Genomic DNA, 21,201 nt, shown 5'->3' on the forward strand with positions numbered 1-21,201 from the left:
GTGTTTGGAACATGTGAATTGTTCTGAATCTTCTGGCGTGTCGAACACGAATGAAGTGGATCAAAGTCGGAACTGTCCGGGTGATTCTGTGGGGGTGTGGGTGAGGAGGAGTGGGGGGGCGGTGGTTGAAGGCGGACAGGAAGTCTCAGGGGTGCTAAATATTCATGCGTGTGAGGTTGGAGGACTCGTACAGGTGCATGGAAGCAGGTTGTTGCCGGCATGTGTTGCACACAGACCCGCACCACCCGCCCCCCCACTGACCACTGACCACTGCCTCCGGCCCCCCACCATCAGACCTCTGGAGCAGAAGAGCCCGAGTTTATTTTCCTGCTCTCACATTCCTGCCTCGGGCGTTCCACACCAAAGGTAGAGGGGGGCACAGCTGCGGCCCCCCCTCGCCCCGGGCACAAATAGAGATCTGATGTGGGCTGACTGAGGAGGGGGGGGCGCAGAACACACTTCACACACAAGTTGGCACGACAACATCTGCCGCCAAGTTCTGCCCCGTCCACCGGGACACAGGTAGAGAGGGAAGGTGGGGGGAGACGGAGAGAGAGAGAAGATGAAGGGATGATTGTTTTCTTACTCTCAATGTTCTCTGAAGCATCTGTCTGAACCCTGCCCAACACCCCCACACACACACATGTACACTCTTATATACACACTCTTATACACACACACACATACACGCTTATATACACACTCTTATACATACTCAAATACACCCATACACTCTTATATACACACTCTTATACGTACTAAAATACACACACACACATATTCACTCTTATACGTACTCAAATACACACATACACTCTTCTATACACACTCTTATACATACTCGAATACACACACACACACACACACGTACACTCTTATATACACACTCTTATACATACTCAAATACACACACACACATGTACACTCTTATACATACTCAAATACACACACACACATATACACTCTTATACCTACTCAAATACACACACTCTTATGCATACTCAAATACACACACCCACACATATATACACTCTTATACACACACTCTTATACATACTCAAATACACACATACACTTATGTACACACTCTTATAGATGCTCAAATACACACATACACTCTTATATACACACACACACATATATACACTCTTATACATACTCAAATGCACACATACACTCTTATATACACACACACCCACACATATATATATACTCTGATACACACACTCTTATACATACTCAAATACACACACACACATGTACACTCTTATACATACTCAAATACACACACACACTCTTATATAAACACACTCTTATACATACTCAAATACACACACACACATGAACACTTTTATATACAAACTCTTATACATACTCAAATACACACACACACATATACACTCTTATACCTACTCAAATACACACACACACTCTTATATACACACACTCTTATACATACTCAAATACACACACTCTTATGCATACTGAAATACACACACCCACACATATATACACTCTTATACACACACTCTTATACATACTCAAATACACACATACACTCTTATGTACACACTCTTATACATGCTCAAATACACACATACACTCTTATATACACACACACACACATATATACACTCTTATACATACTCAAATGCACACATACACTCTTATATACACACACACCCACACATATATATATACTCTTATACACACACTCTTATACATACTCAAATACACACATACACTCTTATATACACACACACCCACACATATATACTCCCATCAGTATGTGCGAATGTCAAAGCGCATTGTGACCCTGGTCTAGAAAGGCGCTATATAAATAGAGATTATTATTATTATTATTATATATATACTCTTATACACACACTCTTTTACATACTCAAATACACACATACACTCTTATATACACACACACACATATATACACTCTTATACATACTCAAATGCACACATACACTCTTATATACACACACACCCACACATATATATATACTCTTATACACACACTCTTATACATACTCAAATACACACATACACTCTTATACACACACATATATACACTCTTATACATACTCAAATGCACACATACACTCTTATATACACACACACCCACACATATATATACACTCTTATACATACTCAAATACACACATACACTCTTATATACACACACACCCACACATATATACACTCTTATACATACTCAAATACACATACACTCTTATAAACACACACACCCACACATATATGTACTCTTATACATACTCAAATACACACATACACTCTTATATACACACACACCCACACATATATAATAATAATAATAATAATAATCTCTATTTATATAGCGCCTTTCTAGATCACAAATACACTCTTATACATACTCAAATACAGGCACACGCACACACACACACACACGCACACACACACACCCCCCCACACACACACACACACACAAACACACTCTTATATACACACACCCACACATATATACAGTCTTGTACATACTCAAATACACACACACACACACACACACGTATATACACTCTTATACATACACACATGCGTATATGCATCCTTATACACACACTCACTAATACACACACTCTTTTATACTTACACACACACTGATATACACCCTTATACACACGCTTATACACTCACAAACACACTTATACACTCACAAACACACTTATACACACGCACTTTATTTTCTTCCAACTGCGCTGTTGTGAAAGTGTGTTTCCCCTCTGGGGATGAATAAAGCCTTTCTATATTCTATATTCTATACAAGCACACACATATGCGTTTGTATGAAGATAAACTTATTCACACTTTATACACCCACACAAACACTAAGACAGACATTTATACACACACCCTTACATACATTTTTATACACACATTTATATACGCTGTCACACACATTTATACACACACACTTATGCATTAACACTAGTAAATACATGTTTGCACACACACACCTTCATGCACACACACGTACAAACACTTTTACACACACACAGTTGTACAGATATTCCTTTCATACACAGCCTCAGCAACCCACAAACACACTTAGAGACACACTCTCATTCACACACACACACACACACACACACACACACACACACACACACACACATTCTCATAGACATTCACATACACTTGTACACACACTCACACTAATATCCACACTCATATACACACACTCAGATGAACACTTATATGAGCAAACTCTCTTATAGATACACACACACACACACACACACGCACTAATATATTTAAATAGATATATTAAATAGTATTTCCATACACACAATCTCTCTCTCATTTGCACACAAATACACACCTTAAAAAATATTCACAATATATGTACACTTATATTCAATCACTTTTATATAAATGTATATATATATAAACTCATACACACATTTATATATACAGTATATGCACACACGCACATACTGTACATACACACTTGTATTACAGACAAGTGTGTAGTCTCACACTCACACTGCTGCATCACAATCACACACGTGACAAATAGAAACTCTGTATTCCACCAATAAACTCTAGTCATAAGAAACGCATACAAGAAATTGACCACTGTTTAAAAAAAACAACTTCTACACACACTCGGTGTGTGGCTCTAGCGCCCCCTGTCTTCAGGTGCAGCTCTGGACCTCATTAGCGGGCCTCGGTGTCTCGTTAGCGGCGCGTGCGAGCTGACAGCTCCGGTCAGCCGGCGCCGGCCCGGCGGAGACGTGACAGCTTCGGCCGCCGAGGCCTCGCGATGTTGCGGGGAAAGTAGGGCAGATGTCTGCGGCTGGTTGTAAATTTGATAATGACCACCATGTTACCCCCCCCACCTCCTCACACGCGGCGACCTGGCTGCTAACACGATTACCGCTCGCAAGGCACGAGGCTAATTGTTGACGTGAGCAAACCGGAGCGGCGGCCCGGAGAGGAGACGTCAGACGACTTTGACTGAGGAAACTCAAAGACGTGTGTGACCGTTTCACACACACACACACACACTTGAATATTTAGTTTACTACACACATAAATGTGGAACAATAATCAAAATAAATATTTCATTTCGAGTGTTCTTTAGTCAATAAACAATGAAACATTTTTGTTTGTTGTTCAACAAATGTTCAGACGAGACTCAACAAACATTAAATTCAGATTCTGTCTTCATGAATTTTAATTTCGAACGGGTATCATTTGAATTTGAATTAATATGTATTTTCATCGTAAATGTATTCATTCAATTATGTAAATTTAATTTTAATATGAGCTGTACATTGATTCATATTTAACCTTTTATTTGGTTATAATTGTCATGAATTTAACATGGAATTTTTATATATATATTTAGGTTTAACCCTATATTTAATATTCAATTCTATTTTTAAGTTTATTTTATTTTGCTCACATGTTTTCAGTCACAGTGCTAAAAAAAAACAACAAACACACAAACCTTCACATGTTCATCAGCAGATTTTTGTTTGATTGAATTTCCTCAAAAACTCCAGAAAAAAACCCTGTTTCTGCCTCATGACGCTGTAATCCGACCGGACAAGCTTAAAGCTCGTCAGATTAAATCTGTCCCCTCTCTCTCTCTCTCTCTCTCTCTCTCCTCCTCCCTCAACATTTGTTTGTTTTTTTTTTCTTCCGACAATTGGAGAATCTTTCATCCGTGTCCGGATCAAATCACCTTCTTCCGCTCACGCCGGGATTAACGTCTTCTTTTGTCCTTGGAATGTTTGAGGTGTTTTTTTTTTTAAGGGGGTCTCGCCCGTCCTGTCCATTAGTAGGTTTGGGTGGTCCGGGGCTGGTACCTGCACCCCCTCACCCCCCACCTCCCCAAACCCCCTTTTTACGTGCCTGATCCGATGTGAACTGATGTCCTGCCGGTGCCTTTTTCCCAGGACCCCTCAGTTGGTCTCAGCGGCGGCCGTTTCTTCATCACACATTAAAATCAACGCCGCGGCGTTTCTGCGGCGAGCGCCGAGATCTGGGCTTTAATTAAATTACATTATTGTTAACGTCAGCCGGGCCTGGGCCGCGGTGTGCTCTCTCAACTCCCCCCCCCCCCTCAACCCCGGACCCCCCTCACTGTACGTCCGTCAGCCGAGGGGGGGGCCGGATCACTGGCTCCGCAGTAATCTATTCTAATGCTCGTCCCGCCGCCGCGGTTATGCAGCGAATATGTTCACAGTGAATATTCAATGAGGTCTTTCACATGGACGTCGTGCGGCGGCTTAATCCGGGGCGAAGGCCGCTGGTGTGAGCGCCACTTCCTGTTTCCTGGACAAACAAGGCCGGGGTGACGTGAGGCTCTTACAGGATAGTCCCCCCCCGCCTCCTCGTACCCCGACTCTATTAAGAGCAGCCGAGTGAGACTAACGAGACCATTCACCAGCTCTAGACACGGGTCCGACCCGGCTGCTCCCCCCGCTGAGCCTGTTGAACAACTTCATCCTGGTCTTGACGCAGTGAAAGGCGACCAATGATTATAGCGACATCTACTGTACATACAAATGTGTGACCCTACAAATACAGTTGACCCTAGTTCACCGCGGCGGTTATAATCTGAGAGACCATTTATTTTCTTACTTTTTTTAATTTATTTTAACTTCAGAAACTCACCATTGCAACTCAGTAACGGTGACTTGAACAGCTAGCATAATGCTTTGCCGCCCAGCCCACCACATCACTTTTGTCATAGCTATATGGACGTCAAATTTAAATACAGTGTTGTAGCAACCAATCGGAAGTCACTGTGTAGTGAGTAAGTAACTATTATTTATTATTATTGTAATTTGTAAAGAGCCTTTCTCAGACCGGGGTCAGGTGTAGAAAGGCATCATGGGAGTTCACTGTTTTGTTGGCACCCTAAGCAGGGTGTGGGTGTAGAAAGTAGTGCCTGGGTTTTGCACGTTCCTTGCATATATTAAAATATGTATGTTCTCCCTGTTTTTGGGTTTACTTCTGACACTCTGTATGTTTTTGGACTGTTGGAGGAAACCAGAGGAAAATTGGGAACTCGGGGAAATTGTCCATAGGTTTGAGTGTGTGTGTAAATGGTTGTATCTTCTTGTGACCTCCGTCCTACTTGGGGTGTCCTCTACGGTGGCTGCAAAGTCCGAAACAAATCCAAACTTGTAACAAAAAAAAAAGTCTCTAAATTATTGGCTGAAAAGTCTGACTTTTCGACTGCGGTGGCGAAGAAGGAACAAGTTAATGTTTTTTTTCGTCAGGGTTTGGATTCCCTGGAACGTTGTCTCTGTCGTCTGATAGATGCTCGTCTTGTTCTCCCGCCTCATGAATAAGTGACACTCGTCCATGATGGAGACGCAGACGCGACAGTCTTTGGCACAAAGACGCTGATTTAAAATCCAGCTGAAGTGGATCCAGATGTGCATGTCGGCCGCTAACGAGCCGCTAACGAGTCTTTCAGGCGTCCAAGTCTCAGAAGGAGCCGAAGGAGACGAGTCTCCTCGACTCCGAACGCAGAAACTCAATCCTGTTTGTTCTGGACCGGACCGCTGGAAAGCGAGTTTTTTGGACGAGGTTTTGTCCTCGTTGATGGTGATCAGTGTGACCCGATGGCTGTAATTAACTGACGAGATGTTTGTTGATGAGTCGGCCGATCCATGGAGAGTCACTTAGGAAATATCGAGTGATCCGTTGCCAGACCAGGCCTCCTCCTGATGGGCCGTCAGCGATCGTCGCCGGTGTGAGTCTGCTGTCGCACAATCGCACACAAATCTGAAAACAAAAGTCCAAGTGTTGTCGAGTCGTCTTCATCCGAGTCCGTCTGTGTGATTCACAGATGTACCGAGTTCTCCTCGATTCAGTGGTGTTAACCCGTCAGCTGTCCACACACACACACACACACACACACACACACACACACACACACACACACACACACACACACCAACACACAGACACACACGTCTTCAGTGTTTCCACACTGAGCTGGAGATTCACTCTTTTCTCACTGGAGACTGAGCCAAACGAAAAAATGAAACCAATACACATACTTATGCATACACACACCTACTCACAATCACACACACACACACACACACACACACACACAGGAGGTGGTGAGGAGGAGGTCTGTAGTGGTACGGAAGAGGTCTGTGGTGAAGGGGAGGTCTGTGTTGAGAAGGAGGAGGTCTGTGCTGAGGAACAAGTAGAAGAGTTCTGTCGTAGTGAAGGGGAAGTTTGTGTTGTGGTGGAGGTCTGTGGTACAGAGAGGTCTGTGGTGGTGATTAGGAGGAAATATCTGGTGGTGAGGAGGAGAACTTTGGTGAGGAGCAGGTCTGTGATGGCATGGAGGTAAGGTGGAGGTCTGTGGTTTGTGGCTGTGAGGAGGAAGTCTGTGTTGGTGATAAAGATGTCTGTGGTGGTGATGAAGAGGTTTGTGGTGGTGATAAAGAGGTCTGTGGTGGTGATGAAGAGGTTTGTGGTGGTGAGGAGGAAGTCTGTGTTGGTGACAATGAGGTCTGTGGTGGTGATAAAGAGGTCTGTGGTCGTGATGAAGAGGTTTGTGGTTGTGAGGAGGAAGTCTGTGGTGGTGATAAAGAGGTCTGTGGTGGTGATAAAGAGGTCTGTGGTGGTGATGAAGGGGTCTGTAGTGAGGATAAAGAGGTCTGTGGTTATGGTTAAAGAGGTATGTGGTGGTGATAAACGGGTCTGTGGTGGTGATAAACGGGTCTGTGGTTATGATGAAGGGGTCTGTAGTGAGGATAAAGAGGTCTGTGTTGGTGATAAAGAGGTCTGTAGTGAGAATAAAGAGGTCTGTGTTGGTGATAAAGAGGTCTGTGGTGGTGATAAAGGGGTCTGTGGTGGTGATAAACAGGTCTGTGGTTATGACGAAGGGGTCTGTAGTGAGGATAAAGAGGTCTGTGGTTATGATAAAGAGTTCTGTGGTGGTGATAAACGGGTTTGTGGTGGTGATGAAGGGGTCTGTAGTGAGGATAAAGAGGTCTGTGTTGGTGATAAAGAGTTCTGTGGTGGTGATAAAGTGGTCTGTGGTGATGATAAACAGGTCTGTGGTGATGATAAACAGGTCTGTGGTTATGATAAATAGGTCTGTGGTGATGATAAACAGGTCTGTGGTGATGATAAACAGGTCTGTGGTTATGATAAACAGGTATGTGGTGATGATAAACAGGTCTGTGGTTATGATAAACAGGTCTGTGGTTATGATAAACAGGTCTGTGGTTATGATAAACAGGTCTGTGGTGATGATAAACAGGTCTGTGGTTATGATAAACAGGTCTGTGGTTATGATAAAAAGGTCTGTGGTGATGATGAACAGGTTTGTGGTTATGATGAAGGGGTCTGTGGTGATGATAAAGAGGTCTGTGGTGGTGATAAAGAGGTCTGTGTTGAGTCTTTGAACGTCTGCTCATCTGGGTCACATGTTAAAGTGGTTTCTGTCGGGTCTGAAAAAAGCAGCATCTCCGGGCGTCGAGGAAATTTCTGCACCAACATATGCAAATATGCAAATAAATGATAATAATCTCGCGGCGCTCAGATCGACGGCGGCGCTCGACCCAGTGTTGACCCGGCTCAGTGATTAAACAGTATAATCAGCGTTTGTGTGGACATGGAAACAGATGTGTGGAAAATATGTCGCCACAGATGTTGAACCGACAACTTCCGCTGTCAATCATCCGCTGGAGGTGAGAGACCTGCTGGAGTCATGTGACACAAACGAGTCCCATGGAAGTATATCAGTGGCATCAGAATGTTGAAGAATTGAATTTAACATTTTAATTGTTGGAACTTTTAAATGTTTTTAATATTAAATTACTGTTAAGAATATTTTAATTAAATAGCTTTTATATATAAATGTTGAAATTGCTTCGTTTAACAAATGATTTTTAAAGAATTTGTTCTTTAATTTTAAATTTTCAAAATGTTATTATACACGTGGTTTGAATTTCTAATTCCAATTATTAAAAAAAAATCAATTGATTTTTTATTTGTTTCCTTTTAAAATCAATATAATATTGTTGGTATATTAGAGCTACTTGATTCAGCCAATCATGCGACAGACGATCATATGGCGACGTAGAAGAACACGGTCAAGTAGCTCCGTCATTTTTTTGTACTATTATAACAACATTTAAATATTACATTTAAAATACTACGAAGGGGAAAAAAGATTTTATAATAATTATTTTTAATGTGGTGGTATTACAGAATATAAATATTAAATAATATTAATTAAATAGAAAGAGATTCATGAAATACAATAAATTAAAATACGAGTTCTTCATTCATTTTGAAAATACTCAATTTTTTTATTTAATAATTTGATATAAAAAGAAAATCAACCCATTAATGTAAACATTATTTAATAAAAATTCAACCATTCAATATTCTGATGACACTGATCTGCTTCCGTCAACCATCTCCATTAGTAAACACCTACTTCCATCCAGAACCAACCCACCGAGTCAGCCAGAACCCACTTTACACCTTGAATTCAACTGATATAATGGACTTGTTCTGGTCCACCCTGCTGAATAAGCTTCGGCCTGCCAGAGCGGGTCATTTCAGCGCTGGACCTCGGGGAAGTTCTGAGAACCCCTTACTCACCCTTCTCACCCACAAGCTCTTAGAGCGGGTGATAGTGGATCAGAACATCTGGTTCTGTTTGGACAAAAAAAAAAAAAAAGAAGCGTGACAATGTTGGGCCTGACGCTGTCGTAGCTGAGCAGGCGCCCCCTGCTGTCACTCATGTTTACAGTGGCGCCCCCTGCAGGCCAGATGTTGACGCCCCGAGGTTCCCCCCGACGTGAGCGTGAGTCGCCGGCGGACCAACGCTCAGCTTATGCTTCCTCGGCGCTCCCTGCTGGTCACGCACGTGATCCCAGAAGTACACGCGGCGCCGGCGGGTGGCCGGGATGCTGATGAGAGTCGGCAGCTGCAGGAGGCGCCGGCGAGTCCAAACACTCAAGTCGCTCCGAGTGTTGTTTGTGGACTCGAACAGTTGCTGAGGTCACGTGACGGACGGATCCTCATCTTTTTAAAAACTGCTTGTCTGTTACGGTGATGTCGCCAGCAGGTCCTGGACCGGACCCTCTAGACCAGCACTGGACCAGAGAAACTTCAGGATGATTATTTGTTGTCATGGCGACCACCGCCGCATCACATGACCGCCGCCGCCGCCCCCCCCCCAGGCATGCAGCAGCTTGTTTGTGGGCTCATGTGTTCATCTGAGGCTCCAACATGGCCGCCGCCGCTTAGTTGCAGCTGTTTCCTGCCGGGGGTCTCCCTCCCTCACCCGCCTCCCCCCTCCGCCGCCGCCAGTCTCTGTGGTTTTGTCAGCGTAAGTGCACATCATTGGCAGCTAAAAGCTGCGGGCAGCACCGCGCTGTGTTCCAGAGAAATGCCAACGGTTCTGGCGAGGACGCGGCGCACAGACGGCACAGATGGCACTAATGGACCGGCTGAGTCCAAACGAGCGGCAGAACCGCGCCGCGTTTCCCGGTCCAAATAACTGTAGTGTGAAGGAGACGCGGCCAAGGCAGCGCTCGCCGCCGCCGCCGCCGCCACCGCGGCGTCAAGAATGAAGTGATAAATAATAGAGGAGAGGCGGAAACCACATGGGTCAGAACCGCACAGGTCGGATTGTTGTTGGTTTTTTTTTTACCAAAGTCAAACTGGACTTTCTTAGACTCAACCTGTTGCAGAGTTGAGCTAATGCTACGTTACCAGAACCAAAAGTTGATGATTGACAGCTGGTGAGGTCAGACCAGGAGGACCTGAAGTTAATCACATGTCAGGACAGAAGAGCGGCTGAAGAAGGTTGTTGGTTCCAGAGCGACCCAAGAAAAAGATGATTTGTGCCTCAGAATATTGAATTTCACATTCCAAATTAACCCTTTTTTTCAAGCATTGATTTTTTATTTTTTAGATAATTTAAATCCATTATTTCTATGTAGAAAATTTAGATTTTTTTTTTTTTTTACTTTAATTGAAAAATATTTAAAATTGTATATACACATAGTGTTTGCTATTTTAATACCAATAATAATAATTATTGTAAATTCACTATAACATAGCCTTTTAAATTCAATATAAAAGTGTTGGTATTCTTCTGGTACTGGTACATTTTGATATTGAATTAAAAAGACTATAAATAAATAACAAATACTGAATTTATAAAATGTATTTTTTAATTATTGGAATTAGAATATCACACTATATCTGTAAAAAAAAAAAGAATTTGAAAATTGTGTGAATTTTTTTAATTTAATTATTGTTTTTTTTAAATAATGCACTACTTGAAAAAATAATAAGCAAATTAATTTTCAACATTTAAAATGTTCGATTCAACCATTGAATGTTCTGATGACACTGACATACTTCCACATACAACACGTGTGTGCGTTGAGTTGATTTGTTAAATTGGCGCCAGAATAAAGGACAAGAACAATATTAGATTGAAATATATTTATGAGATCAAACCAACGGATGGAGTGATCTTAAGTGTTCAGACCTGAACTTCCTCCTGGACGTCTCTGGCAGGAGGAGGTTCAGGTGGGCCGCCAAGATGGCCGCGTTTCAGCCGCCTCCCGCTGCCAAGTCCGGACTCTGGGCGCTCCAGGACTCAAGCAGGTCCGACCGTATTGTGCTGCACCTGCTCCCCCCTCTCCCCCGTCTCCCCCCCTCCCACCACCTCACCCTCCACCGCGCCTGTTTCCTCCTCAACGCCTCAAAACCCATCAAATCCTGAACTTAGTGGCTGTGGAGGTCCGAGCCAAGAAGACATCTGAGGAGACACAATTGTTGACTGAAGGAGATTAGATGGAGACATGCACACACACACACTCACACACACAACGTCGCACACAGACACACACTCGGTTGCTTTGACAGACAAAATATTTTCAATTAAACGTTGTCAAAAGAAGAATTTTGAACGGTAAATGAGGGTCGGCCGTGAGAGACCTGGAGCGGAGCTGAGCAGTTCCATCTGATTTATGACATGATGACGTGTTTCTGAAAATCCACTGACGTCTGTGGAGATTCAGACTGGAGCTTTGAAACCCGATCAGGGAGTTGTGTGTTGATAAATACAATTGTGTAAATGTTCGCTGTTATGCTGACGAAACCCAGTGTTGTATGATCACGTTTCCCAGTGTAAGCATTTAGACTGAATAGAATCGGACCATGAACAGAACCTTGTGGGACACCATAGCTAACCGGTGTGTCGATGAGAAGCTATTACTTACTATTACTACTTGCTATCACTTACACTACTGCATATACAGTAGTACATCTATATAGACTTCTACTTACACTACGCCAGGGGTGCTCACACTTTTTCGGTTTGCGAGCTACTTTTATAATGATCAAGTTCAAAAGATCTACCTTCATCAAATTTGCTCAACATAACTAAGTACATACTTTACTCAGATGACTTGCACTGAATGAAGTGAATGATGATCAGTCATGATGGAAGGATGTGTGGATTTAATCATCTTTATAGAAATGCTGACTTACATAAATAACTAGAGTATTTCCTCATAAGAAGATACTTTTCCTCTGAGAGTAACTTCCAAAATGTCCATGAGATCCATGAGATCCATGAGATCCTGGTCTTAAGTGTCAGCCTGTGTTAAATCTCATCCTCCACTGCAGACAAGTTCAGACTCATATGTACTAAGAATTGCATTGATTTCCTACTAAAAATGGTCATTTGAACCCAAATGGTGCACAAAAAATATTCAGATGTAAGAATCTGTACGTGACACGAATTCAAGCCTTTTTCTATGTTCATCAAAATCAACAAAGTATTCAGACGGGTTCATCCCTTTCCGTGCCTCCATTTCAATATGTCCATCATATTTAAATGAAGCACAAGAATTACATTTCTCCATTTCTGTGATGATGTAAAAAAAGAAAAACAAATAAAAACATGAATTCAAACTAACAGTTTATATTTGCTAATTTTAATCATGTCTGACATGAATCACTCTTGTAAATGAGTTCAGATGTCTCTGGTGTAAATGTTTATATTTTACACACGGTTATTAACAAGAATACTGCATTTACAGAGGAGAGCAGTGGATTATTTTCATTTTAAAACATCTCAGATGAGGCGGGAGCTCTGATTGGCTGCTGTGCATGTCAATCAAATTGTCAACCAATCGGCGCAATAACCATTTGATTGACATGCACAGCAGCCAATCTGAGCTCTCTTTACTATTTTCTTATATCATATTTTATTAAATCACGCGATCTACTCGCAACAGCTTCGACGTATTGCCCACCCCTGCACTACACTATATACTTCAGTATTATATATACTATATATATTAGAGATACTACTACTCATAATTACACTACTACTTATATAACTTCTAGATACTTTACTACTTCTACCTACACAACAACATATACTACTACTATTACTTACATTATTAGATATACTACCACAACTACTACGACTAACACTGATACATATGCTACTATTACAAACACTACCAGATGTACCACTATTTTTTTTTGCTACCTATACTGCTGCTACTGTACATACAATACCTATACAGTACTAGAACTTCTACTTAAACTATGATATATACTACAACTACTAACACTTACACAACTAGTTAGAGTACTTCTTATTACTTCTTGATACTACTGCGATTACTTACACTTCAGTTGTGTGAAAGTCCATCTTACTCTGATGCAGGAGTCTCAAGAGACTCGTCACACTGTCCTGTCACACTCTTCGCTGCAGTGCCAGAGCGCCCCCTGGTGTCTAACCTGACTCTTTCTCTCGTCTTCAGGGTCGATGTATCAACTTCAGTCGAGTATCTCACCAATGACCCGGTTCCTCTCGTCTCCGCCCCGCTCCGAGGACCCAAGTGTTCCCGTCCAAACCCTCCCCACTGTCCTCACCCGTCCACGTCAAGGCGCCGGCGGCGCCGCCTCGCGCGTCCTCGCCGCCTGGCATGTCTTCGGACGCTTGACGGATCAGGTCCCCCCCCCGCGGGACCGAGGACCTCGTGACACCTCGGAGGACTCGGTCAGGAGTCACTGGAGCGTTATTCCAACAAGGGACCAGTTCTGACCCGGCGGCGCCATGTTTGAGGGATTGATGGCTTTCAGAAGTTGACATGGCGCCCGGCGTCCCACAAGCTGCTCGCCAAAGCGGAGAGGATGGCGGTCGCTTGACGGGCCCGGGTGCCGCGGGACCCTCGCGGCGTCGTTCGGGACCACGCCGACCCGGTGGTATCAAACTTTAATTAAAATAATTTAAAGCAACAGCGAGCAGCCGCCCGCCGGACGCCCGATGACCCGGGTACGGACGCGACGCAGCGGGTTCGACGGACGGATGAGTATTGTTCACTCCCAGAAATAATGTCGCCCCGAAAAAAATCGGGGCCGCCGCCCCTTTATGTGGGAAATCGAAGATGGGCGCGGGGGGGTGCGGCGGCGTCACTTCGGATCTGGACTTCAGACGTGAGCCGGAGATCCAAGTGGAAACCTGACAAAGCGCCATGGCTTTGACGGGAAGCGGTATGGACAATGACCGGTGGCGGGGTCAGTGGGACGTCTGCGAGCGGCCGGCGCCGAATCACATGACACGAAAAATAAGTTCAACAACCATCAAGTTAGGTGTGGGGGGGGCGGGGCGGGGCGGGCATCAAGGCGGGGCGAAGTTCCTTTGTTGTCACCAGTGTCGAAGGAAACGTTCTCCAGTCGCCGTCGCCACGGTCGCCACAGTCGCTCGTCTCCTTGGCGACGAGGATGGAACCCCCAACTCCAGTGACGCCGACTGTCGAGTTCAGATGTCTTCAGTTCCTGCAGGAAACACAAACGAATGGAAAACACCATCAAAATTATGTTTTTTTCTTTGTTAACATCGAAAACAAACATCGAATGGTAGTCGTTTTGCTATTGTCGTGATAATTTGCCACAAAGTCGTATTTATTTCAATAGAAGAAAAAACAACAAATTGTTGACTTGACTCACACCAACATGTGTGTTGTTTTCTCTTCTAAACTCCCCCAAAGTCTCGACCAAACAATACAAACCAAAGAGAAAATGTGTTTAACTTTGTTGTCGTCATGTTGTTGTGAGTCACCTGCACTTGTGTTTGATCCTGGTGTGTCTCCTTTGTCGTCACTTGGGCTGTATGTGTGCGATATTTTTTATACTTTTTGTATCTCAACATCTTTTTAATAAACAACAAAACATGTGTTGCTGGTTCTGTGAGTGTGTGTGTATGTGAGTAAGAGTGTGTGTGTTTATATGTATATGCAAGTGTGTGTGTGTGTGTGTGTGCTGAAGGCCATCTTTAATTGGACCCGGGCAGATTTATCGGCCCCGACAGGGAACGTGATTATTCAGAATGTGGACAGAAGAGTGGACAATGTGCGGCCACACCACAGGCACCACACACACACTCACACACACACTCACAAACACACACACACATGAATGCTTCAAGCTGTCTGACGCCCCAAAAACGAAATGTTGCGTTTAGTAAAAATATGCACACGTACACCTTCTGTTTCTGTGTGTGTGTGTATTTGAGTTTGTGTGTGTGTGTGTGTTTTCAAGCGCACAAGTTGAGCTTCAATGTCATCTCCATGGCAACTGTCAATTAGAGGTGTCAGTCAAAGTGAGTTGTTGTCATCAATAATGTTATTTTTATTGTGTTATGTTTGTTCTGAGACTGACGGTTGGTTGGTTTGTATTTCTTGAGTTGGACTCGACCAGACCTTCAGGACTCGGCTTGTCCAGACCTTCAGGACTCGACCGGACCTTCAGGACTCGACCGGACCTTCAGGACTCGACCAGACCTTCAGGACTCAACAAGACCTACCACTGTAGGTTCTGTTGTGTTGTTTATCATGTCGAACCACACCCACTTACACAAAAAAAGTCTATACTGTAACGGTGACATCATCATTCGGACCTCCGGTTCTGAACAAAAGGTTCGAACATCTTCCACGCGGGACTCGAACCGGCAACACTCCATCATGGTTAATCCCTCGTGCGGTAACGAGGCGCCATCACTCACGCTAACGACGATTAGCTGCCTCGTTAATTGAGTGGGCTCTTCAGAACCGGCGGCTCTTTAACGAGCGGCTCCGTTAACGAGGCGCCGCCGAACTCCATCTTCATTTGCACTTTGTGGATCGTCCGCCATCAATCTGACGCAGGAGTCCGTCGGCCTCCGTCATACCTGGCCGTTCATCAATCAGAGTTCGGGCGGACCCGGGTCCGGATCCGTTCCCTTTCTGAAGGTCAAATCTCATTTTTGGAGGAAATCCGAGTTCTCTGAGGAACCCAGAACCATGTGACCTGTTCTTGAGAACCCACCAGTTGTGTGTTGTCTCTCCAGGTGTGTGTTGATTTAGATGTGTTTTTGTGTAGTTGTGTCACTAAAATACTATCAGGGCAAACAATGCGACCGCCGCAGCTCTAATCTCAGATTATGTTGACGGCTGTAATCTAGAGGCTCATGGACCCCGTGAGGTCGGATTTCTTTGTTGGGAAGTTTCATATGTCGAGGACTCCCGGTGGACCACCAGGACATCGTCTGCCGACCAATCAGGGGCCGTTTTGGTTTGGAGGTCAGACAAGTTTTGGTCACGCCATGACCCCGGATTAGATGGCGGGATTACTACAACGTATTTATTTCAAGTGTTTAACAACTTCTCTGATCCTGCGGATTCACATCACTGGCCATCAGAACCAGGTCCAACCACAGGTCCAGTTCTGACAAGTTGTCTTTTTTGTGTCCCTTGTCGACTGGAGACAATTCTACTACTTGTACTACTCCTTATTACTCTACAACTCCTGTGAGATGTGTGAGTATAAAGACAACAATCAGTGATGGTGCTAGCATTACGAAAGGTTATACCTTATAATAGTGGGGTATTGTCTCAGATGTTGTGGACCAACTAGTAAGTAAGTAAGTAATATTTATTTATATAGCGCTTTTCGAGACCAGGGTCACAAAGCGCTTAAACAATCAAAACAATACTCAAAAAAAGTACATACTTTAAAGATCAAGATAATACTGAGAACAGTTCGAGAAATTCAAGGAAAAGCCTGAACAAATAGAAACGTCTTAAGATGTTTCTTGAAGGAGTCAGTAGACTCCATCAAGCGCAAAGAGAGAGGAAGATCGTTCCAAAGCTTAGGAGCAACAGCCTGAAAAGATTTCTCTCCTCTGGTCCTGAGCCGTGTGCGTGGAACCATAAGTAGATTCTGATCCACAGACCTCAGAGCCCGAGCTGGGGTGTAAATCTTGATCAGATCAGTGATGTAAGGAGGAGCCTGACCATGAATAGATCTGAAAGTAAGAACCAGAATTTTAAAGTTGATCCTGAAAGAAACTGGAAGCCAGTGGAACCTCAGTTTAGTATAAGTTCAGTAGAAGACTTTGATCCAGTTATCAGTTAATCAGTTAATACAGTATTGTAGTTGTGTGAGCTGGTGACTTTAATCTGGCTTCATATGTAAATACAATTAGGTGTCGTCAGCATAACAGTCTAGTGGAAGCACATAGACTGTATATAGGACTGGGCCTAGAACAGAACCTTGTGGGACACCATAGCTTATCCTAAGCGATGACAGAGAGACACTACTGTATATACTATGACTAGTAATTACACTACTAGAGATACAGTAGTTCTTACATTACGACATATACTATGACTACTACTTACACTGCTTTATATAAAGTAATACTACTACTTACCCTTCTAAATATACTATTTACACTACTATATATACTACGTCTACTACTTACACTACTATATATACTACTTCTACTACTTACACTACTATATATACTACTTCTACTTACGCTGTAATATATACAGTACTAATACTACTTACACAACTGCATATACTACTTCTTCTACTTGCACTACTAGATATAATATTACTATTAATTACTCTACTTCATATACAATTAATTAAAGTAATATATTTACAAAACAATACTTTAGTGAGTATTGTTTTGATTGTTTAAGCGCTTTGTGACCCTGGTCTGGAAAAGCACTATATAAATACAAATTACTTACTTACTTACTTATATACTACTGTTACTACTCACACTGCTATATACAGTATAGTAAAAATACTTACCATTTTTTATATATATATATATATATATAATTTTTTTTTTATAATACTACTATTACTACTACTACCACAACTACTATTTACATCACTATTAACTATACGAGTACTTAGACCACTTTTCTATTACTATTACTACTACTTACACTACTACTGTTTCTACCACTTATACAAATAATAATGATAACAATAATACGGCTACTATTGTTCCAACTTTTATTTTCACTATAAAATACTTCTAACTACTGCACAAATACTTCTAGTACTATTGTAACTAATTATAATGACTGCAGTAGTGTTGATACTTACGCGGCTGCTGCTGTTTCCAGATTCGACAGTATTTTGTGGGGTCAAAGGTCAAAAGTCACGCGCTGACACCTGTGGACTGCGTCTCCCTCTGCTGGTGGACGTTGACACTGAGGTTCTGTGACATCTGCCTTCCGTCCAGAACCTCGTGGGCGTCTCCCCCGAGCCGCTCCGCCTCCGCTCTGGTCCCGCAATGCGTGAGACCCGAGTCGCTCCGGAGACGCCGGAGCATCTGGAGCCGCCAAAAAAGCTTTTAAGGCTTCAGAGTCGAGACTCGTGTCCCGGGAGCTCCCGGTCCACCAGGCTCTGACCCGGATCCGAGAGAAGCTGCTGCTCTGCTCCGAGTGTCTGGTTCCCCTCCTCGCTGTTCACTCAAACTTTAACTTCACTCTGTAGACCAGAATCCAGGAGACCAAAGTTTGAAAAAAAAATACGTTTTCCTTCCTGGAGTCACGTGACCTGCACTTCCTGCGAGCACTTAAGACTCGTGGCTCCCGCGGGGCGTCGACTGATTCGCCGCGGCGGGAAGTGTCGCCGGTCGCCGCTGATTCTGAGTGACAGACTGAAAGTAAGAGCGGCTGAACCTGGAGCTCCGCTGGGGCCCGTGCCTCCTCCGGTGCCACGCTGCAAAGTGAGTACTCGGGCGCCGCGCCGTGTCACTGACGGATCCGAAGGCTGTGAATCATTGATGAGTCGCACGCCGAGTGAGTCGACGCCGTGACGGTCCGACACGAGTACAGCGGTGTGTTGAGCCGCCGGCGTGTTAACGAGCCTGTCCGCAATTAAGTCTCTTAATTATTCATCCTTGATTAGCATCAGGCTAATTGTACTAACAGGCGATGTTGAAGCATTATGTTCACCAGCCATAACATTATGACCACCTCGAGGAACTCCTGCCTACAGTGGTTAGTTCCTACTTTCTTGTTTTGTGCAGCTAGCTTGTTAGCTTGTGTAACTACCTGTGCTGTGTCTGAAATCGCATACTTGCGTACTCAAAGTTAGTATTTATAGCGCGTAAGTGTGTCTCAATTCTTAGTATGCGAAATATAGTGCGCCATGCACACTAAATTGTCACTAAAACGCCCACAAAAATGAGTATGGTTCGATGGACACTAAACGTACGCCATCTTAGTGACATTGTAAACGGAAGTTACGTCATATATATGCATATATATATATATATATATATATATATATATATATGCATATACTTACAGGTGCATTTTCAGCCAACAGTAGGAGGATGACTGAATTTGCATACTAGTTAGTAGGTACACTATCCTGATGCCTATTAACTTCTAGTACACTAAGAGAAGTATGCGATTTGAGACACAGCACTGGTTAGTTTGTGTAGCTAGTTGGTTAGTTAATTTAGCTAGCTGATTATCTTGCATAACTACCCTCTTATATACTATGACAATTAATTACACTACTAGAGATATATGCATATACCTACAGGTGCATTTTCAGCCAACAGTAGGAGGATGACACGTCTTCGGTGAATAGAAGTAGAAGAAGAAGCTGTTGCGTCATTTCCTGTTAGTGTGTAGCGGCAGTGTTTGATTTGAGACATACTATCTGGTGAGAATTTGCGTACTAGTTAGTACCTACACTATCTTGATGCATACTAACTTCTAGTATACTAAAGAAGTATGCGATTTGAGACACAGCACTGGTTACTTACACAACTGCATATTCTACTTCTTCTACTTGCACTACAAGATATAATATTACTATTTATTACTCTACTTCATATACAATTCATTAAAGTACTATATAGTACTGTTTCTACTCACACTGCTATATACTACACTGTGTACACTATCCTGATACATACTAACTTCTAGTATACTAAGAGAAGTATGCGATTTGAGACACAGCACTGGTTAGTTTGTGTAACTAGTTGGTTAGTTAATTTAGCTAAGCTGATTATCTTGCATAACTACCCTCTTGTTTTGTGCAGCTAGCTTGTTAGCTTTTGTAACTACCTGGTTATTTAGTGTAGCTAGATAGTTAGCTTGAGTAACCGTCTACTTATTTTTGTGTATCTTACAAATTAGCTTGTATAACTACCTTTTTATTGTGTGTAGCTAACTGATTAGCTTCTGTACTTACCTTCTTAATTTGTAAGTAAGCAATATTTATTTATATAGCGCTTTTCCAGACCAGGGTCACATGTGTAGCTAGTTGATTCGCTGGTTTGCTTTCACCTGTTTGCTTTGTGTAGGTAGCTGGTTAGCTTATGTTACTATCTGGATATTTTGTGAATTTACTTGTTTGCTTTGTGTAGTTAGCTGACTAGCTTGTGTAATCCCCTGTTGTTTTGTGAAGCTAACTGTGTAGCTCACAACTGTATCTTTATCTAAATGTGTACACAAAGAAGCACAGACTGACTTACACACACTCTCTCTTGCACACATGTTCTTACAAATGCACTCTCACTCACAGATGCACACACAAAGGAAACAACAGACAAATATTTACACAACAAAAAATGTGAAGAAAAGCCAAAACAAAACAAAGACACATTTATCGGGGTCATGTGACATCTTTGTGACCCACGTCCTTGGTCTCTCCCGCGGACCACACAAGCTGCTAAATGAAGAAGCTAACAGCGTTAGGCAGGTGGTCATAATGATATGAAGGTTGTGTGTGTGTGTGTGTGCGCGTGTGTGCGTGTGTGTGTGCGTGTGTGTGTGTGTGCGTGTGTGTGCGTGTGTGTGT

The 21,201-nt window shown here is 43.0% G+C and overlaps 1 protein-coding gene across 1 annotated transcript in view; it reads left to right on the forward strand.

Moving 5' to 3' along the window:
- The window catches only part of antxr2a (ANTXR cell adhesion molecule 2a), a 36,448-nt gene extending 21,180 nt beyond the window's left edge, over positions 1-15,268 (forward strand). The window contains exon 17 of the mRNA XM_087790349.1: positions 13,854-15,268. Coding sequence (XP_087646475.1) covers positions 13,854-13,892 — 39 coding nt within the window. The 3' untranslated portion in view covers positions 13,893-15,268. The remainder of the gene's footprint in view (positions 1-13,853) is intronic.
- The last annotated feature ends 5,933 nt before the right edge of the window (positions 15,269-21,201 follow it).

This window comes from Callionymus lyra, chromosome 1, assembly GCF_982586985.1.
Source record: "Callionymus lyra chromosome 1, fCalLyr1.hap1.1, whole genome shotgun sequence".
NCBI classification, from domain to species: Eukaryota; Metazoa; Chordata; class Actinopteri; order Syngnathiformes; family Callionymidae; genus Callionymus; species Callionymus lyra.